The sequence below is a fragment of the Bubalus bubalis genome, chromosome 2 (assembly GCF_019923935.1).
Source record: "Bubalus bubalis isolate 160015118507 breed Murrah chromosome 2, NDDB_SH_1, whole genome shotgun sequence".
Taxonomy (NCBI): domain Eukaryota; kingdom Metazoa; phylum Chordata; class Mammalia; order Artiodactyla; family Bovidae; genus Bubalus; species Bubalus bubalis.
In genome coordinates, this window is record NC_059158.1 from 178,904,747 (window position 1) to 178,927,518 (window position 22,772).

Genomic DNA, 22,772 nt, shown 5'->3' on the forward strand with positions numbered 1-22,772 from the left:
CTTTATTCTTTGATATTTAAAAGTAAACACTCATCACATGTATTTAAATGACAAAAGTCACACATACAGGATAGAGAAATTTTAGAAAATGCAGAAAAACACAAAAAGTCCTTTTTTCTTTGCACATCCAGTCTGGGATTGACCCAACTTTGTCCCCTAACCACAATCACTTTCATCATGGGCCATATGCTGAGATAAACAACAGGGTTACTGTGGTTGAATGTGGGATGAGAAACCCAATCCATCCCATTAAAAATTGGATTTGGTCCAAGAGGCTGTTGAAACACAGCCACGACATTTTCAGAAACTGCTATTAATATGGAAGAAGTTCCCAAGACACCCTGAGAGTACATTAGAGCATCTTGTTTTGTTCTCAGAATCTGCTGTGTGAGAGCAATCCCTAGGGCTAAGGAGAAGTAACAGATGCTCCTGGTAGCCTTCACAAGATTCACCCTGTGGATAACCCTCAGTCATCAGCACCAGGATCTACTTCTGCAAATACAGATACTCACTTTCCAGTTTATAAAGTGCTCCCATTCATTCAACACATACATATTCAAGAACTATTACCCAATACTATTATGATGCCAGGCACTGGGTTGGATCTTTCCAAAGGACAGTGGAAAACCCCACTGCACCACCATACCACTCACATTCCATCTCAAAGACACAGGCCCTGCTCATAAACAGTTTTCCTATTACTTACAATCCAAAGAAAACAAAGCTCAGAGAAGTAAAGTGAGTTGCCCAAAGTCAAACAAGCAGTGAGTAGGGTAGCTAGGACCAGAACCTAGCTCTCTGCTTCTTTTTAAACCCCTCAGGGATATCTGGAGAAGACAATGGCAACCCACTCCAGTACTCTTGCCTGGAAAATCCCATGGGCAGAGGAGCCTGGTAGGTTGCAGTCCAGGGGGTAGCTAAGAGTTGGACACGACTGAGTGACTTCACTGTCACTTTTCACTTTCATGCATTAGAGAAGGAAATGGCAACCCACTCCAGTGTTCTTGCCTGGGAGAATCCCAGGGACGGGGGAGCCTGGTGGGCTGCCATCTATGGGGTGGCACAGAGTTGGACATGACTGAAGCGACTTAGCAGCAGCAGCAGCAGCAGCAGCAGCAGCAGGGATATTTACCTATGTCGGGTGGAGAAGTCAGCTTCCCTCTGTCTCAGGCTTTCCAGTTGAACCTCCTTTTCTCTGCAGGCTGCCTGGGTCTCCTCCAGCAAGCTCTCCAGCTCAGTCACTCTCTCCTGCAGCTCTGTGCTCTTCAACTCAGAATCCTTAAGCTGAGAGACAGGATTCCATGCTTAGGTCAACAAGCAGGGAAGACTTTGGGTATATTTCAAAAACTTTGCAGTTCAGTTGTGATGTGAGTCTGGACCTGACTCCTTTGGAATTTTCCTTTCAGGACACCACAAGGTCACTGCATGCAGCAAAGGTTGAGAAAGCCCCCACCACCACCCACAACTTGCCCCAGGTATGCTTGGTCATTGCTGCTACCTGCTGACTCTGTTTCTGATGGTCTTCCAGAGTGGGCAGGTCAGCCAGGTAGCGCTCCAAGGTCTCAATACGCTGCTGCTTCTCCCGGTTCTGCTCGGATTCCTTCTGACATTTCTTTTTCAAATTATTAATATGTTTATCACGACCCTTGACCTATTGGAAAGAAATGTTAAGAATCCTTCTCCACTGACCCCTCTACCATCTTGAACGTTAACTATTTTCTTGAAGTGAACACTGTCTTTGACCTTAGGACTATACCTGTTTTCTACTACCATGAAGGCAGGAAGTTGAACAAACTTTGCCATTGGAGATTAGGACATAAAATGCAGAGTTATCACACCAGAACTTTCTGTTCAAGGGCAAGGAAGAGGGGATTCTTGGGCAGTTTTCAAAACCTGGTAGCTCTACTGTATAATAGAAGAATTTCTCTGGTCTTTGTTCAAGTTCCTGGAGGTAACTTCTAAACTCTTAGAATATCCCAAATAATAAATATGTCTTTGTTATTCACAGTGGACCAGTTCAGTTCAGTCGTAAAGAGTCGGACACAACTAAGCGTCCGACTCTTTGCGACCCCATGCAATGCAGCATGCCAGGCCTCCCTGTCCATCAGCAGCTCCCAGAGTCCACCCAAACTCATGTCCATCGAGTCGGTGATGTTATCCAACCATCTCATCCTCTGTTGTCCCCTTCTCTTCCTGCCCTCAATCTTTCCCAGCACCAGGGTCTTTTCAAATGAGTCAGCTCTTCGCATCAGGTGGCCAAAGTATTGGAGCTTCAGCTTCAACATCAGTCCTTCCAATGAACACCCAGGACTGATCTCCTTTAGGATGGACTGGTTGGATCTCCTTGCAGTCCAAGGGACTCTCAAGAGTCTCCAACACCATAGTTCAAAAGCATTAATTCGTCTGTGCTCAGCCTTCTTTATAGTCCAACTCTCACATCCATACATGACCACTGGAAAAACCATAGCCTTGACTACATGGACCTTTGTTGGCAAAGTAATGTCTCTGCTTCTTAATATGCTATCTAGGTTGGTCATAACTTTCCTTCCAAGGAGTAAGCATCTTTTAATTTCATGGCTGCAATCACCATCTGCAGTGATTTTGGAGCCCAAAAAATGAAGTCAGCCACTGTTTCCCCATCTATTTGGCATGAAGTTACGAGACTGGATGCCATGATCTTAGTTTTCTGAATGTTGAGCTTTAAGCCAACTTTTTCACTCTCCTCTTTCACTTTCATCAAGAGGCTCTTTAGTTCTTTGCTTTCTGCCATAAGGGTGGTGTCATCTGCATATCTGAGGTTATTGTTATTTCTCCTGGCAATCTTGATTCCAGCTTGTGCTTCCTCCAGCCCAGTGTTTCTCATGATGTACTCGGCATATAAGTCAAATAAGCTGGGTGACAATATACAGCCTTGACGTACTCCTTTTCTTATTTGGAACCAGACTGTTGTTCCATGTCCAGTTCTAACTGTTGCTTCCTGACCTGCATACAGGTTTCTCAAGAGGCAGGTCAGGTGGTTCTGGTATTCCCGTCTCTTTCAGAATTTTCCACAGTTGATTGTGATCCACACAGTCAAAGGCTTGGCATAGTCAATAAAGCAGAAATAGATGTTTTCCTGGAACTCTGGTTCCTCTGCCTTTTCTAAAACCAGCTTGAACATCTGGAAGTTCATGGTTCACGTTTTGCTGAAGCCTGGCTTGGAGAATTTTGAGCATTACTTTACTAGCGTGTGAGATGAGTGCAATTGTGCAGTAGTTTGAGCATTCTTTGGCATTGCCTTTCTTGGGGATTGGAATGAAAACTGACCTTTTCCAGTCCTGTGGCCACTGCTGAGTTTTCCAAATTTGCTGGCATATTGAGTGCAGCACTTTCACAGCATCATCTTTCAGGATTTGAAATAGCTCAACTGGTATTTCATCACCTCCACTAGCTTTGTTTGTAGTGATGCTTCCTAAGGCCTACTTGACTTCACATTCCAAGATGTCTGGCTCTACGTGAGTGATCACACTATCGTGATTATCTGGGTCGTGAAGATCTTTTTTGTACAGTTCTTCCATGTATTCTTGCCACCTCTTCTTAATATCTTCTGCTTCTGTTAGTTCCATACTGTTTCTGTCCTTTATCGAGCCCATCCTTGCATGAAATGTTCCCTTGGTATCTCTAACTTTCTTGTAGAAATCTCTAGTCTTTCCCATTTTATTGTTTTCCTCTATTTCTTTGCATTGATCACTGAGGAAGGCTTTATCTCTCCTTGCTATTCTTTGGAACTCTGCTTTCAAATGGGTATATCTTTCCTTTTCTCCTTCGCTTTTTGCTTCTCTTCTCTTCACAGCTATTTGTAAAGCCTCCTCAGACAACCATTTTGCTTTTTTGCATTTCTTTTCCATGGGGATGGTCTTGATCCCTGTCTCCTGTACAATGTCACGAACCTCCCTCCATAGTTCATCAGGCACCCTGTCTATCAGATCTAGTCCCTTAAATCTATTTCTACTTCCACTGTATAATCATAAGGGATTTGATTTAGGTCATACCTGAATGGTTTAGTGGTTTTCCCCACTTTCTTCAATTTAAGTCTGAATTTGGCAATAAGGAGTTCATGATCTGGGCCACAATCTGCTCCCAGTCTTGTTTTTGCTGACTGTATAGAGCTTCTCCATCTTTGGCTGCAAAGAATATAATCAATCTGATTTCAGTGTTGGCCATCTAGTGATGTCCATGTGTAGAGTCTTCTCTTGTGTTGTTGGAAGAGGGGTATTTGCTATAACCAGTGCGTTCTTTTGACAAAACTCTATTAGCCTTTGCCCTGCTTCATTCTGTACTCCAAGGCCAAATTTGCCCATTATCCAGGTGTTTCTTGACTTCCTACTTTTGCATTCCAGTCCCCTATAATGAAAAGGACATCTTTTTTGGGTGTTAGTTCTAAAAGGTCTTGTAGGTCTTCATAGAACCATTCAACTTCAGCTTCTTCAGCATTACTGGTCAGGGCATACACTTGGATTACCATGATATTGAATGGTCAGAGATCATTCTGTCGTTTTTGAGATTGCATCCAAGTACTGCATTTCAGACTCTTCTGTTGACCATGATGGCTACTCCATTTCTTCTAAGGGATTCCTGCCCACAGTAGTAGATATAATGGTCATCTGAGTTAAATTCACCCATTCCAGTCCATTTTAGTTTGCTGATTCCTAAAATGTCGATGTTCACTCTTGCCATCTCCTGTTTGACCTCTTCCAGTTTGCCTTGATTCATGGACCTAACATTCCAGGTTCCTATGCAATATTGCTCAATGGACCAGAGCGTACCATAAATGCATTTATGCTAATTAGATGACTCAGAACAGGAACTGATCACTACAAAAACCAATGGAGTTGAACCCAACTTCCTGTGAAAAGAGGACAAAAACAGGAGATTTGAGTTCAATCATGCCTATATGATAAAATCCCAATTAAAAACTCTGGACACCAAAGCTCAATGGAGCTTCCAGGTTGATGAACACATGTATGTGCTGGGAGGATGACAGGTTCTAATTCCAAGAGGGAAAAGGTATGGAAGCCCTGCTTTTAGGACTGTCCCAGACCTCGTCCTATCTGTCTCTTGGCTTATCATGATTTGTATAACAAAACTGTCATCTGTGAAATTACTGAACCTGAAGGTGTCATGGGAACCCCTGGATTTACAGCCAGTTGGTCAGAAATATAGGCAATCTAGGGAACCCAAAACTTGCAGTTGGCATCTGAAATAATAAATAAGCACAGTCTTTTGGGGGACCGTGTCCTTTAAACTTGTGGGGCCTGATGCTAACTCTGAGTGGTTTGCATCAGAACTGAATTGCAAAAGTATATATAACCGTATAGGTAGTATACATACAGCCCACCTGGTCTATTCTGATGAGACAGGTAATGCATTCCTCTCTAAACACTTCATATTATATAAAGCCAAGCAATCATCTGGAAGGGCTAATGAGACTGTAAACTCCTTGAGAGGAGGGGCTGTGTCCATTTTGCTTTTATCAAATCCCCAACACACAGCACAATGCTTGGCACTAAGCAAGCAATCAATTAAGATTAGTTGAACGGAAACCTTTCTTTACTATTACAGCTTTTTCTTTGGCTTATGAAAAAGGAAGCTGGAGATAAAGCAGAAAATAAGGCAGATTTATTGATGCCAAAGAGGCTCAGGCCTAATTTGATCCAAAGACAATACAGTACTAAGAAGGATCCCTGAAAATCAGTTAAAAGCTTTACCCCAGGTACAATCTGTACCGTTCAAGCTCCATGTGATTCTCCAGATTCTCACATCTTAATATGCGCCAGAATCACGTGGGAAGCTTATTAAAAATGCTGATGGCCAACTCTTAATTTAAAAAATGGTAGGCCAGTCAGAGATGTTTATTTTTTCTCCCTTCCAAAATATTTCTAGAATGACAGGCATAAAATAAAATACCAATTTTTAAAAGGCAACAGAGGAGACAAAAGTACACAAGATAGGGGCTTCCATGATGGTTCAGTGGCAAAGAATCTGCCACTGAAGAGACTTGGGTTTGATTCCTGGTCTGGAAGATTCCACGTGCTGTGGAGCAACTAAGCCCCAGAGCCACAACTACTGAACCCACACTCTAGAGTCCCAGAGCCACAACTATGGAAGCCTGCATGCTCTGGACAAGAGAAGACAATGAGAAGTCACACTACAACTGGAGTGTAGCTCCTGCTTACCACAACTAGAGAAAAGCCCATGCAGCAACAAAGATGCAGCACAGCCCCCCAAAAACAAATAAAAAAAGTATATAAGATAGTTCAAGATGTTTTCAGAATATGAAAGGGAATGGGAAGGGCAAATGATTTGGAGCAGAGGAGTTATAATTTGCAGTAGGAGTCACAGACAACTTGGAAGACAATGTGCCCTTCACAACCCACAAGAATCCCTCTACTTGAAACGAGATACCTGAGGCAGGTAGGTATCAGCCATAAACCTGAAAAATAGGGGAATTCACTGGAAGTCTATATTCAGGTTAGCTGGATATCATTCTCACCGTAGGTTTTCCCAAAAGGAGACTGGAGATTTATTCTTTGCGGAGAAATCAAATCAGAGAGAGCCCAGCTCAGGGGTATCAGTCATGGCAGAGAGAGACAGAGAGTGAAGCACTGGGTTGAAAATAAGCATAAATAAGAATCTATGTGTAGAACTATGGGACTTTAAATCTAATTTCCTTCTCAGTGTTGAGAACCCAAAGGCCAAAAGCATTCCTGTCCCCAGCCTCCCCACCAGGCAGCAGGCTGAAGATTCTTTTCTAGAGAGAGTAAGATGAGACATCAGATATTGACATTTAAGGGTTCCCAAGTGAAAAGGGAAGACTAAGTCTGATCATCCCATAGGGAAGCCCACCAGGCAACTTCCATGAACCCAGAGCTTCCATGCAATTTAAAAATACTATATTCTTAAATATGAGCACTCTTTCATTCAAGGATCATCAATCCTCTAACGTGAAAGACACAAAAACAAAATAAGACCTGAAAGAAACACTATAAGCAGATGCAGATATCTCAAAAGGCATAATCAATATCATCAGAGAAAAGATATTGCATTCATGAAACAAAAATAGCAAAAAAACGCATTAAGTAAGAGAATACTATTCAAAAATACAGACGTACATGTCAGGAGAAAGAAAAGAGTTGAGGACAGCTAATTCTGTAGAGTGGGGCTGATATTGATGTTGATATTTGATAACATGTTGGTTATTTAACTTAGACACATGTATTATTTTGATTAAAAGTTCTTTTCTTTTTTTTTCAAACAAGCCTCTAAGTCCATGCTGTACCCATGCACCAATATCACCTGGTAAGATTGTCAGAAATGCAGAATCCCAGGGCTGCCTCCCCTTCCAAAACTACTGAATCTGGATCTGTATTTTCATCAAGATCTCCAAATGATTCTTAAACACATTAAAGTTTAAGAAGCACTGCTTTAGCTGACTTTGATGCAAGTGGTCCAGAGCTAAACATTATTAAACCGGTCCCCCAAGAATATCTGTATTAGAGCAACCTGTGAACAGAACCAGAAGATTTAGCTCCTTCTATGAAAACCAATCTCAACCTGAGGCAATTCTAAGAGCACTGGCAAATATGTAAAAACTCCCAAAACAACTGCATATGTGGGATTCTTCACCCACTTTTTAGGTAGAAGTGAAAGAAATCATGCTGAATGATGTACCACAGGTACATTTTGCAACAGTACCATTTGGTATGACTGGTCAGACTGGTTTTTCACCTAGGCCAGCTGGTTCCCCATCACAACCTGAGACAGGGAGAGATTATACACTGTCTGTGATAGTTTTGTGGGGATGAAGCAGGTATGAAGGGTTCCATTTCAAACAAACCAGTCCTGCATGAGAAGTCAATGTAGGGTGTCCCACCCAATTGTCTCCTCCAGGTTCCAAGAACAGTTTGGCAGGAAAGGGCTTACTGCCAATTCTTTTGTGAATTAGAAAGCTATCAGCTCCTTAGCTCACCCTTTCTTCCTGTTTCTTCCCTTCCTCTGAATGCTTCTGCAGTGCCACTCTGAGTGACTCTCTGATGAGCTGGACTTCAACTTCTGAAGCAGAGAGTTTCTTTTCAAGCTCGATCTTTTCTTTGCTCAAGGCTTCTGTCTTCTGTGCAAACTGTGCACGTAAGAAAGTGTTCTCTCGCTGCAATTCCTGAAGAAAGATTTGCAATATGTAACTGTTCCTTACCTTGAGAGTCCCATGTACTTTACTTATACCTAGCATACTTTGCAGTCGAATATCAATTTTCTCTAAGAATTTCTGCAAGCAGTGCTTCTCAAAGTGTGGTCCTAGGACTAACAGGGGCTTCCTTGATAGTTCAGTTGGTAAAGAATCCACCTGCAATGTGGGAAACCTGGGTTCGATCCCTGGGCTGGGAAGATCCCCTGGAGAAGGGAAAGGCTACTGACTCCAGTATTCTGGCCTGGAGAACTTCATGGACTGTATAGTCCATGGAGTCACAAAGAGTTGGATACAACTGAGCGACTTTCACTTTTAGGACTAACAGCTTCAGCATTACCTGGGAACTTGTTAGAAATGCAAATTCTTAAGTCCAACTCTCAGGCCCAGTGAATCAGAAACTCTGGGGACGGATGTTAATAATCTGTGTTTTAACAAGCCCTCCAGGTGATTCAGATGCACACTCAAATTTCGAACCACTGGCTTAAAGCAATATTCAAGGACCAGTGATGTAACAAAGGAATACAGGACAATATATCAGCAGACCTGGGCTCAAGGCCTGGTTCCCTCCACTCATTCTTTATATGACTTAAGGCAAATTCTTCCTCCTTCCTAGGCCTCAATTTTCTCATCAGTAAATGAGAAGACTGAGATATATTTTATGTAATGGCCATTCTCACACTAACATTCTGATTCTCCAAGATGGAATATTGTCTTAAGAAGCCCACTAGGTGGCAAAGCCAGTACAGTACTATAGTCTGTCTAATACTCATCACTCAAAAGCCCAAATTGCAGAAGAAGCTTGGCCAACATTGTTCAGAGCTACTGACCTGAGTGAAAGCATAGTTTTCCCTCAGTTGCTCCCAGACATGGAAGAATAAAAATGGGAATGGCTCTAAATCCAGTGCTACCTCTGCTTCTCTCTTCATTTGGCCAGGGCTGGTAGATCAAGACTTCTCAGAACATCACTCAATTCTAGGACCTTACTATGAACCTTGCTCTGCCTTCCTTTTCTCCCAAGTATGTCCTGATATCAAGGCACCTGGACTTCCGCTTGATTCCATCCTCAGGCCTTTTCTGCCCCCTCAAGAGCAGAACAGGAGATGCTTTATAATTAGAATGTTTACTTTCTGAGGGCAAGAATACCTTACTTCACTTGGTCCATTTTCTATCTCCTGGATACCTACAAGTGCCAAGCACAGGGAAGATACTGAGTTATGACAAGCAGAATGCCATCCTGGCTGCCAAGGCTTACCTGCAGCCTTAGCAAGCAGACGTCCCCAAAGGGGGCAGGGCGGCCTAAAAGAGCACTGTGGACTTGCAGTTCACTCTCTCGCACCTTCTGCTCCAGCTGAGAGATATGTTTCCTCTGCCTGCAAAAGACAGAACAGAATGAGGCCCAGGGTCCTTGACACAAACCCACTTGTAATATGAGCCCCAACTTTTCTTAAATAGGTAAAAACCTATTTACAAAAAACACTTTGTAAACAAAGACCTTGGATTCTTGGGTAGTGCTTAAGGAGGAAATGCAAATGAGAAAACTGACTGAGGCAAAATGAAGAAAGATCAGTTGCAAAGACCCAGCTGCCTCCTCTAGGCATTCCCCACAGCCCCTACAGAGATATGCAACAAACCTATCACATTATTCACACACAGAACTAGGCTACTTATCATGAGGCAAAGCAGGGGTCTAAACAGAGGAGGATGCACTGCCCTTGGGGAGATGTCATCAGTGGGGGCCCTATGGCCCCTTGCCCCCTTACTTGTCAATAAGGAGCTCCTTTTCCTTCAGAAGGTGTTCATTACTGTTCAAGATGCTCATCCATTGTGCTGGGTCTAACGTGGGCAATGAAGGAGAAAAACCAGCAGGATGGTGGCAGACGGCTCCATTCTGAAGCTGGAAGACAAACAGGCCCAGTGAACTTAATGTTAACCTACAGGCACCTGAAAGCACCTATGAAGTGCCTGTGTCTGTAGTCAAGATTCACTTTGGCTCAGTTGGAGAAGGCCCACTGTTTATGAAATAATTTTAGCTCTGATGCATGACTGGAAAGAACCTGCCTGACAGACTTCTGCCAACTGGACACTCCCTGCTCAGAAAGGCTCTAGTTTCTAAGAAAAGGTCAGTTTATCTTTCTTTATCTGGAACAAAAGCAAATCAGAAGCTAAGATGCCCTCACTAACCAGGAAAGGAGAATGTGTCCTTCTTCCTTTCTCCCCATTCTTAGTAAGTACAAGAACTTTCAAAAAACAAAACAAAAAAACAAACACAAAAGTAGTACAGTGGAAAGAATACGGGAATAAAAGATAGTTTTGAACCCTAGAGCTCTGCCACTTAAACCAGTTCTGTGTCTCTGGACAGATTAGTTATTCCAAGAACCTGGTAAATTTCTACATTTACCTCATCAGAGTAAGGATCAAATAAGATTCTGTATGTTAAAGTACCTAGCCTAGTGACTGTTATGTAAGTACATACACACATAATCAGTGTTAGTGTCCTACCTCTGGGTTTCCCTTTGTAACCCTCTGCTTTGGAGAACCAATCTGGTGTTTAGAACCAACAGATTTGATGACATTCACAAGATTGCCTATCTACAAACATCTTCCCTCCTTTTTACAAACACTTTCTTTGGAGTCAAAACTTATAAGAAAGAAAACCTATATAGTTCTAAGATTAGCACAGAAACTGCAAAGTCCAAGGAAAGAAAGGCCTCTACCTGCATTTGCTCCATCTGTAAACGGATCAACTCCAGCTGCTGCCGACAAGTGCTGAGCTCACAAGATCGCTCGTGGGAATGCCAAGGGTCAGGATTCGGCTGCCACACCTGAGAAGGTAGAGGCTTGGAGAGCCCAGGAGCAGGCTGGAGTCCCAAAGGAAGAACCCCGCTGCTGCCAGGGTGTGGTCCATTCCGCTCACATACTGCCCCGCTGCCCGGTGCCTTCTTGGTCTCAGGCAGCCCTTTGTATAGCTCCTTGTTTGTGTCGGTTCTTGGGTTGTGGAAGTAGACTCGGTAGTGGGGATCTGAATAAAGTGTCTCCAGCATTGCCGACTGATTGAGGGTAGACTCCATATTGGGAACATCAAACTTTCTCGCTTCTTCTTCTCTTTCATGGCCCACTGCTGGAAACCAGGACTGCTCAACTCCATTTTCTCCAGCAGCACCACAAAGATACATGAAATCTCTAGAAAGGCCTGGAGAACGTTTCATTGAACTGAGGTCTCCATTTCTTGTCATCCCCACACTTTCAGCCAACCCTGACAAAGGAAGTTTGGAAGAGGGTCCGGCAGCAGAATTTGGCTTGGCAGGAGAGGTCCCGAAAGTAGAAGGTATCACATGGGCTGTTGGAATGGTTACGTGGCTTTTGATGGGCTGGAAAGAAGGACTGCTACTTGAACTGCAAAAATCTGTGGAGAGAATAGTCTTCCGTAAGTCAAAATCGAAGCAGCAAGCTTTTTTTGAGTTTGGCTGCTATGCCAGACATTCTCTGCCTGAGAGCAGGCAGAGAGGGCACTTTCACAAGTATCAGGAAGAAAAATACAGCAGCTTAAATGGGAGATGTGTGTTCTAGGATCTCAAATGCCATTCCCAAGGCAAACCAAAGAAAGGTAACATTGGCTTCACTTTTAATTTACACTGTCCTTTTTATTTGTAAGGGCTTCCCTGGTGGCTCAGAGGTTAAAGTGTCTGCCTGCAATGCGGGAGACCTGGGTTTGATCCCTGGGTCAGAAAGATCCCCTGGAGAAAGAAATGGCAACCCACTCCAGTATTCTTGCCCAAAGAATCCCATGGACGGAGGAGCCTGGTGGGCTACAGTCCACGGGGTTGCAAAGAGTCAGACACAACTAAAATCCTGCCAGTCAACAAAGCTGAAAACTGAACTTAAAAAAAAAAAAAAATCACTTACTTAAGGGAACTGGATTAGGTCCTACTCTTCCAAGAGCTGGGCGACTCTAAGCTATAATCCAATCTAATAAAAATGTCTTTTCCAAGGGCTGCCAGAATCTTCTTTGATTTCCAAAAGCTCCACAGCAAAGGTGAACAATGGATCTAAACTATCCAAAGAATAAGGCAAACTGGATACTGCTGCTTTGTGTCTGGGGCAGGGAGCACTGCATCTGAATCAGGATTCTGCTCTCTCTCCCACACGCCAGACCTGACTGCCAGGATATGTCAAGATATTCTTAGCAACTCTCAGGTTTCATTCTAGCACAGTGAGCACTCTCAACTGGTAAACACTGAAATCCTCTTATTTTTTACTTTGCCTTTTATTTACCCCCTTGTTTGTACATAACTATGATTTTTCACTTTCCTTGAGACTGGATAATTTATGTTTCCTTTAGCACCTGCCTAGTCTTAAGAGACAACTCTCCGATTGGCTCTGCTGCATAAGGTTCACATTTTTACTATTTCCAACTTTCAAGTGCTACTGTGAAGAGGACTACAAGGTCACAGAACTAACACAGGGCAGAGGGCCACAAGCAAAGTACAGGCAGGAATATGAGGAAACACACCTATTGCCCTCAGCAGGCAGGGAACCAAGAGAGGGGGACGAGGAATAGAAGCGTCTCTCTTTCTCAACTGTGTCCAATAGTCTTTCCAAACTAAGCAACATCTACTGTGGAGAAGAATAGATCTCCAATTTGTTCCATTTTCCATCAACCAACACAGAACACACTCAGCCAATGAGGACTAACCTTTTCCAGAATTAAATGGGTATAGATCTGCTATCATCTTCTCATATGCATTTGTAAGCAGTTCTTTAAAAACAAGCAAGCCAAATTATCCCTTATAATGTATGCAGAGTATCTAATTTCCTCTACTCAGATGATCATGGGGATATATAAAATACCATAGTAAAAACAAACAAGAAGCAAAACAACCAGTAATTTTTGATGACATGCATCAGCTTCTCAGGACCAAGAAAGAAGGACATTTCAAGAGTCAAAGGACACTATTTGTGATGTCCTGAAACTTAAATACAGAACTAGTCACAGGTAGACTGGTGGTGATGAAGATTCTAAGACTAGAAAGCTCTCTCCTTGAAACCTTCCATAGTGACACCATAACATTCTCTCATCAAGGGTCCCCACTCTCCAAATATAATAATGGAAGAGAAGACAGTAAGATTTTGGTTATGAGGGCTGCTACTATGCTGAACTCGGCAACACCTCCTTCCATTCTCCATCCACGGCACCATGCTTTCTCACGTCTCACCAAATTCAGTTTTGAGCCCATAATGCCCAAAGGAGTAATGCCAAAACCTAAGTCAAGAAGAAAGGTACCAACTGCCCAAAAAGAATATTGTTTCTCTAATTTTCTGGTGAGTATGGTCCATCTATGGATGATGACATGAGGTCTGTCAGCACTTGTCATTTATCTACTGGGTTTATCTATTTACATTAAGGAAATTGTGTGATTTCGAGAAAGTACTATAAAATGTCAAGTTACATTAAAGTCTGGCTTGTGTTTCAGAGCATTTTGAAACAAAACAGCAACACATTTTCAAAAGGGTCACTATTTTCTATAATTTTCAAAGGCTATTCAAATTTAGCATAATGAGATATGTGATTTTTTTAATATGAGCTATTTCAAATCCTAAAAGATGATGCTATGAAAGTGCTGCACTCAATATGTCAGCATACTTGGAAAACTCAGCAGTGGCCACAGGACTGGAAAAGGTCAGTTTTCATTCCAATCCCAAAGAAAGGCAATGCCAAAGAATGCTCAAACTACCGCCACAATTGCACTCATCTCACACGCTAGTAAAGTGATGCTCAAAATTCTCCAAGCCAAAAAAAAAAAAAAAAAAAATTCTCCAAGCCAGGCTTCAGCAATACGTGAACCGTGAACTTCCAGATGTTCAAGCTGGCTTTAGAAAAGGCAGAGGAACCAGAGATCAAATTGCCAACATCTGCTGGGTCATCGAAAAAGCAAGAGAGTTCCAGGAAAACATCTATTTCTGCTTTATTGACTATGCCAAAGCCTTTGACTGTGTGGATCACAATCAACTGTGGAAAATTCTGAAAGAGATGGGAATACCAGAACACCTGACCTGTCTCTTGAGGAACCTGTATGCAGGTCAGGAAGCAACAGTTAGAACTGGACATGGAACAACAGACTGGTTCCAAATAGGAAAAGGAGTACGTCAAGGCTGTATATTGTCACCCAGCTTATTTAACTTATATGCAGAGTACATCATGAGAAATACTGGGCTGGAAGAACCACAAGCTGGAATCAAGATTGCCGGGAGAAATATCAATAACCTCAGATATGCAGATGACACCACCTTTATGGCAGAAAGTGAAGAGGAACTAAGAAGCCTCTTGATGAAAGTGAAAGAGGAAAGATGAACGTGAAAGAGGCAAGTGAAAGAGAAGCTCAACATTCAGAAAACGAAGATCATGGCATCTGGTCCCATCACTTCATGGGAAATAGATGGGGAAACAGTGGAAACAGTGTCAGACTGTATTTTTTTGGGCTCCGAAATCAATGCAGATGGTGATTGCAGCCATGAAATTAAAAGACGCTTACTCCTTGGAAGGAAAGTTATGACCAACCTAGATAGCATATTCAAAAGCAGGGACATTACTTTGTCAACAAAGATCCATCTAGTCAAGGCTATGGTTTTTACAGTGGTCATGTACGGATGTGAGAGTTGGACTGTGAAGAAGGCTGAGTGCCGAAGAACTGATGCTTTTGAACTGTGGTGTTGGAGAAGACTCTTGAGAGTCCCTTGGACTGCAAGGAGATCGAACTGGTCCATTCTAAAGGAGATCAGTCCTGGGTGTTCACTGGAAGGACTGATGCTTAAAGCTGAAACTTGAATACTTTGGCCATCTCACGCGAAGAGTTGACTCATTGGAAAAGACTCTGATGCTGGGAGGGATTGGGGGCAGGAGGAGAAGGGGACGACAGAGGTTGAGATGGCTGGATGGCATCACCGACTAGATGGACATGAGTTTGAGTGAACTCCAGGAGTTGGTGATGGACAGGGACGCTTGGAATGCTGCAATTCATGGGGTCGCTAAGAGTTGGACACGACTGAGCAACTGAACTGAACAATTCACCAAATCATTGGGTTTTTGCCACTTCAAGGATGTATCTCTAAATCTCTCCTTTCCTCAAACATACTCCCTGCCCCTCAACTCCCACCCCTCACCAAAAACAATTCATTCTTTCTAGCAACCGTCCTTTCTTGGTAAGGGGCAGACTTAGCTATTGCTAAATTTTGGTCACTTCTCCTATATCCCTTACTGGTTTATGAAGTACAGTAGTCTGAAATAAGCCAGTGATGATTTCAGTCTTTATCAAAAAACTGAAAGACTTCTGAGCTCTCAGGTATCTACCTCTATCCTGTCCCTTGAGAATCTTCAAGGTAAAACACCTTAGTGAAGGGTAGAATCAAAAACCTAAATGGGGAATTCCCTGGCAGTTCAATGGTTAGGACTCCAGGCTTTCACTGCAGAGGCCTGGGTTCAATCCTCGGTTGGGGAACTAAGATCCCACAAGTTGCACAGAACAACCAGGAAAAGCAAAATGAAACAAAAAACCCTAAATGTCCATCAGCAAATGAACAAATAAAGATGTGGTACATATATTCAATGGAGTATTACTTAACCATAAAAAAGAAAAGAAAGAAAAATGAAATAAAGCCATTTGCAGTAACATGAATGGACCTGGAGATTATTATACTGAGTCAGACAAAGATAAATATCATATCATATAATATCACTTATATGTGGAACCTAAAAAAATGATACAAATAAACTTATTTACAAACAGAAAATAGACTCATAGACTTAGAGAATGAATTTATGGTTACCAAACGGGAAAGGTGAAGGGGAGGGAAAAATTAGGATTTGGGGATTAATATACTATTGTAATCAACAAGGACCTACTGTATAGCACAGGGATCTCTACTCAATATTTTATAATATTCTAAATGGGAAATGAATATGAAAAAGAATAGATATATGTGTATATATAACGGAATTACTTTGCCATACACCTGAAATTAACACAACATTGTAAATCAGCTGCAGTCTATTATAAAAGAAAAAAATTTTTAAATAGAAAGAAAGAACACCTAATGAACTATATTTTATACCAGTCACAAATGTTCTTGTCACCTGGGCTCCAAATAAACCAAGATATAGTCATGAACAAAATAAGCAAAAAATAAAATTAAGACCACAGTATATAACATGGCAGAAAAGAAACCTTAGATCCTTTTAAAAGAAACTTCTAGACCAATGGCTTTGGCCACCATGTCAAGACTACTATAATTTAAAAAAGAACACATGACTGGCAATTCCCTGGTGGTCCAGTGGTTAAGACCCTGAGCTTTCACCTCTGGGGACCCAAGTTTGATCTCTGGTTGGGTAACTGAGATCAGTTGTGGTAACAAGCCACACACTCAGACAAAAAAATTAAAAATAAAAATGTACTAGGAAGGAAATATAAATATAATTTCCCCAAAGATATAAAAAGCATGTAGAGTTACACACAATCTATGTAACAATTTGACTGGATGAGATACAGCCAGTCAATTCAACAGGGGGAAAAATCTAGACAACTGTTTGATTTTTCAAAACTCAATTATTTAGTCAAAATGAAAAAGATCCTATGACTGCCCATGTAGACAAAACCGTAACAAGTCCTAAGTACACTGACAGTAACACTTTTGATTACACAAGTGATGGAAAGAATACTACAGGTGGGAGATCTGAATTTGATAATTAGCTGTGTGACATTAGGCAAGTTACTTAACCCTGTGTGGAATTTTTCTTACTCATTTGCAAAAATAAACTGGATTAAGTGATTTTTAAAGTCCTGTCTATTAAAATCTATTATTCCATTTACTCAATATTTATTGACACTGTGCCCATATACACATAGCTATCAAATCAAATGCCAGGTGCCCAGGAGTCAGTACTAGTTTTTTATTCTTCAAAATACAAGATATTTTCCCAAACATTTTGGTTTTTGTTTTTAAAAAAAAAACAAAACAAAACAGCTTTACTGAGATATAGTTCACATACCATACAATTTTCACCCACTTAAGACACACAATTCAATGTTTTTTTAGTATATTCACAGAATTATGTGACCATCACTACAATCAAGTTTAGAACATTTTCATCATCCCCAAAGAAACCTTTTTACCCTCTAGAGGTCATGCTGCATTTACTCTAACTTCATAGCCTTGCTGCTGCTACTGCTCCTAAGTCGCTTCAGTCGTGTCCGACTCTGTGGGACCCCATAGACGGCAGCCCACAAGGCTCCCCTGTCCCTGGGATTTTCCAGGCAAGAACACTGGAGTGGGTTGCCATTTCCTTCTCCAATGCATGAAAGTGAAAAGTGAAAGTGAAGTCGCTCAGTCGTGCCCGACTCTGTGCGACCCCCAGGCTCCCCGGTCCTGGGATTCTCCAGGCAAGAACACTGGAGTGGGTTGCCATTTCCTTCTCCAATGCATGAAAGTGAAAAGTGAAAGTGAAGTCGCTCAGTCGTGCCCGACTCTGTGCGACCCCCAGGCTCCCCGGTCCCTGGGATTCTCCAGGCAAGAACACTGGAGTGGGTTGCCATTCCCTTCTCCAATGCATGAAAGTGAAAAGTGAAAGTGAAGTCGCTCAGTCGTGTCCGACTCTTAGCGACCCCATGGATTGCAGCCTACCAGGCTCCTCCGTCCATGGGATTCTCCAAGCAAGAGTACTGGAGTTGGGTGCCATTGCCTTCTCCGTCATAGCCTTAGGCAACCACTAAATCTCCTTTCTGTCTCTATATAAATTGGCCTATTTTGGACACTTACAAATGGAATCATATAATATGTGGTCTTTTGTGTCTGGCTTTTTTTTACTCAGCATGGCTTTTTTTACTCAGCACTGGATTTTTAAAGTTCATCCAGTTTGTGGGGTGTATTCATACTTCATTTCTTTTTATTGCTCCACAGTATGGATATACAACATTTTATTCATCTATTTGTTAACTGATACATTGGGTTGTTTCCATTTTTTGGTTATTATTATTAACCAATGCTGCTATGAGCATTTGTCTACAAGTTGTGTGGATGTATGTTTTCATCTTCTCTTGAGTATATATACCCAGGAGTAGATTTGCTGCGCCATGATGCAACTCTATGTTTAATCTTTTAAAGAACTGCCGAACAGCTTTCCAAAGCAGCTGCAACATTTTACATTCCCACCAGCAATGTACAGGCTCCAGTTTCTCTACATTCCCACCAACACTTATTATCTTTTTGATTATAGCCATCCAAGTGGGTGTGACATCTGATAAAGTACCAAAGTAATTTGTTTTGTGACTTTAATCAGCTCATTTAATCACTCTGAAATTCAGCTTTCTCATTTGTAGATTGGAAATAAAATATCTCTTGGGACTTCCCTGTTGCTTCAGTGATTAAGACTCCATGCTCCCATTGCAGGGGGCCAGGGTTTGTTCTCTGGTCAGGGAACTAGATCTCATATGTCACAACTAAAGATCTCAAGTGCCAAAACTAAGACCCAGTGCTTAAAAAAAAAAAAAATGCATAGAGTTCTTAATGGTATTAATGAAAAAAAATTTAGTGCAGTATTCATCATAAAGTATTTGATAAACAGTAGTTAATTATTATCACTAGATTTTCTGTCCTCCTAGGAATGCACCATCTAAATGAAAAGAAAAGACAAAAAAAAATCTTGTAAAGTACAACCTTACAGCTTTTTGCTGTTTTTTCTTTTTAATTTTTTATTGGGATATATTATTTACAAAGCAGCCTAACAGCTATTACTTAAGTGCAAAAACCAGTGGCAGAAAAAATAAAGTATAAGATTGCAAAAAGGAAGATCAGTAATGGGAGAAAGAGATGTGCAAAGTTTGGTCAAGACACTTCACTAAATCATGAAAAATAAGATCAACATAGTGGGGAGGGGCAAGAGAAGATGAGAATAGCACAAATGGGTCCAGATTAAAGAAGGAAAGAGCTCAGGTATCAAAAAAAACACAACAGTTCTGTGCTTTCTGTGCTTTCATAGCATAGTTAAGACAACATACCTGAGGACAGTAAGAAATATGTCTGGGGCTTCCCTGGTGGCTCAGTGGTAAAGAATCCACCTGCCAATGCAGGAGACAAGAATTCAATCCCTGGTCCAGGAAGATTTTACATGCCACTGAGCAACTAAGCCCATGTGCCCACAACTACTGAGCTTGTGCTCTAGAGCCCTGGAGCCGCAACTACCGAAGCTGGCACACCCTAGGGCCCATGCTCTCCAACAAGGGAAGATACTGCAATGAGAAGCCAATGTACTGCAACTAGAAATAAGTCCTGCTCTCCACAACTAGAGAAAAGCCCATGCAGCAACGAAGACCTAGCACAGCCAAAAATAAACAAACAAACAAACAAACAAAAAGTGTGAATGGGACAGGGACAGATCACAGAATTGAAGACTCTGACCTTTATCCTCCAAGTAACAGAAACAGTTGAGGATTTGCAGGAAAGGGAAACTACGAAATCAGGATTTAAGACTAATTTGGCAGGAGAGGGAAAGACCTGATGCCAAGAAACCTATTAGGAAGCTGTTCAGGCAGGACAAATAGCAGAAGTTGAAAGGAAGGGACCAGTTGTGACGAGAATAGCATAGGAAGAATCAAGCAGATTCTGAGTAAATTGACTTATGAATATTCTGGAAATGACAATACACCTGAAATACAATTTGAAAACGACAACATATTTTGGTAATCAAATCATTAATTCAAACTTACCCTCTGCGATGTCCGAGCACGATGTGCCAATGGCTGTGTCCCCACTGTCGGCTACACTTGAACAACGACTGAAGCGGCTCCGAAAGGCCTCTGAGATAACTGGGGTCTGCCATTCAGTCCCCAGGGAACTGCCCTTCTGAATCACGCTGGAACCTGAAACAACCAGCATTTCCCACTGTTAATGTGAATCAGCTCGTGCAATTCCACAAAACTTTTTTTAAAAAATCACTTAAACCTGTGAGAGAAGAGCCATACCTCACCCCTTTCTTCCTCCTGGGCCTATTTCAGCTACTCTGAATTAGTTAACTTTATTTTTTTTAATGATGTTTTTTAAAATTAGGCATTCATCCATTCATTCATGGCTGCACGGGGTCTCTGTTGTGGCATGGGGACTCTTCATTGCTGCAGGTGGGCTTTCTCTAGTTGTGGCGAGTAGGGGCTACTCTCTAGTTGTGGTACTGGGCTTCTCCTTGCAGTGGGTTCTCTTGTCTCAGAGCACGGGCTCTAGACACTCGGGCTCAGCAGTTGTGGCACACAGGTTCAGCTGCCCCAAGGCATGTGGAATCTTAGTTCCCAAACTAGGGATGGAACCCATGTTCCCTGCATTGCAAGGCAGATTCTCAACCACTGAACCACCAGGGAAGTCCTTGAATTAGTTAAATCTAAATGGAAATAGCATAAGAGATGAGAATGTTCAAAGACACAAAAAAAGACCTACCAAGGATCCAGGAGTACTGAGACAGTAATAGTTAACAGTGGCTCCATTCTTTGAAATCTAGAAGCCACAGCACTTTACAGACATGGTCTCATCTACCTACTTAGTGAAAAGTATTATAATCCCTATTTTACAGAGGATACAGCTGAGATTTGAACCCATGTTATTCTGATTTCAATACACACATTTTTCCCTCTTACAGGGTTTCTCAACAGGTGCTCTTGGCATTCTGGGTCTGACAATTCTTCGATGTATACTCTACCTACTACAGGATGGTTAAGCATCCCTAGTCCTTCCCCATCCCCTAAATGCCAGTAACAGACCTCACTCCATCCCACCATCACTGTGAAACCTGAAAATACCCCCATAGGTTTCTAAATGCTCCACAGGGTAACATGCAATCCAGTGTCCTTTGAAAATCACCACTTGGGAATGAATCAGGGTATCCTTCTGGGCAGAGTGAATCCAGATCAAGGCAAGTCTTACAAGTTAATCTGAAGGGTTCTGGGAGGCAATGCAGAGGAACTACAAAAATTTCTGAGCATGTAAGATGAAACAAGACTGCTGAAATTTATCTGACTTTGTCAGCTTGCTGTTTGAGGCTTGGTAGATAGGAATTGTTCAATAAATACTTGATTTAAGAACATATTAGCAAAGAATTAAATTCAAATTATTTTTTAAAAATCACTGTAATTTTTCTAAACTTTATCTGAGATGATCCATGTAAACAAACAGGTAATGGCAGCTACTTATCCATTTGAAGTGTCAGAATCTGAGTGTGTAAAATATGTTTCTACACACTCTATGATCTAGTGGGAAGCAAATGATATTTGAATTTAGTGCTTCTCCCACCTTCTGAACCAATCTACTTTTGCTTCTTTTTTTCGCTACCCTTACTTTTACTTTCTACCGAAGATATTCTCACTTTCCCCAAGAACTCCTTTTATTCTTTGGGTCTCAGGGGACTGTCTGATTTGAAAGCATCTATATATACACAGTAATCTGTAACAATCTTTAGTAGAAAACACAGCCAAAAATTAGAGCCTCTGATCAGCATAAGATTAGCCAGTGTTACTGTACTAAACTAACAAAATTCTAGCCAGAAGCAAAGAAATTTGACTTCTTGGTGAGTCTATATGGCATTATCTCTCCAGTCAGTGTATAGTTTGTCATGTTTTTTGAAACAGTGAAAATCCATTGAGGGCCTCATCTTGGAAACCACTCCCTGTTACTACTACTAATCTTTTTCTTCACTTCTATCATCTTCCTCGTCAGCCACTCCAAATATCAATTCTAAAAGAAAGATTTGCTGAAATGAAAGCGTGCTTTGGTACAATTACAGAGACTGATTATCTGAAGTGTGTGAGTTCTGTGTTATGCCACGTGTCCTATTACCAGCTCGCGGGCCATGATCAATCAAACAAGAGACCACAGTGAACAATGCACAGAAAGGCAGTGAGCTGACAGGAACTGCTGCATTCCAAAACTTGCACTATACATAGCTGTCCTAAGAAACTGTACATTTAGTCCTAAGACAGTGCATAGCAGATGTTCAATAAACATTTGCTGAATGACTCTTGAATTTTTTCAAAGTGCTTACTATATGCAAGGCCATATGCCTAGAAGAAAATAACATACCTGTCAAAATGTCTGTTATAAGGCACTGTAAGGTTTTTAAAGAAAACATATCATTAGTTCCATAAATGTATTCTTTCTTCATAAATGTACCAGAATGCAAATGTTATTTTTCTAAAATGGTACTTCCTATTTAAATATACCATATCTACTTAAATGTTGCCTATTGAGTGTGTATGAGCCTTCCAGGCTCCTCTGCCCATGGAATTTTCCAAGCAAGAATACTGAAGTGGGTAGCCTTTCCCTTCTCCAGGGGATCTTCCCAACCCAGGTATCGAATCCAGGTCTCCCACATTGCAGGTGGATTCTTCACCAGCGGAGCCACACGGGAAGCCCTTCACTTAATGTTGTCTATTGAGTGTATATATATATTTACATGTTTTAATATATATATAAAATATACCTATATACTTTTAACATAATAACTTAGGATATCAACTGAGCT

The 22,772-nt window shown here is 41.6% G+C and overlaps 1 protein-coding gene across 3 annotated transcripts in view; it reads right to left on the minus strand.

The window, feature by feature from the left end:
• Positions 1-22,772, minus strand: part of CEP85 (centrosomal protein 85) — a 36,626-nt gene that overhangs the window by 7,854 nt on the left and 6,000 nt on the right. For 2 of the 3 annotated variants that reach the window (XM_006055442.4, XM_025278680.3), the window contains exons 3-9: positions 19,978-20,130; positions 10,939-11,627; positions 9,985-10,118; positions 9,477-9,594; positions 8,009-8,194; positions 1,499-1,651; positions 1,133-1,284 (exon numbers count right to left, since the gene is read on the minus strand). In XM_006055442.4, coding sequence (XP_006055504.1) covers positions 1,133-1,284; positions 1,499-1,651; positions 8,009-8,194; positions 9,477-9,594; positions 9,985-10,118; positions 10,939-11,627; positions 19,978-20,130 — 1,585 coding nt within the window. Of the gene's footprint in view, positions 1-1,132; positions 1,285-1,498; positions 1,652-8,008; positions 8,195-9,476; positions 9,595-9,984; positions 10,119-10,938; positions 11,628-12,127; positions 12,338-19,977; positions 20,131-22,772 lie in introns of those variants that run through there. The other variant, XM_025278681.3, reaches the window with a different exon arrangement.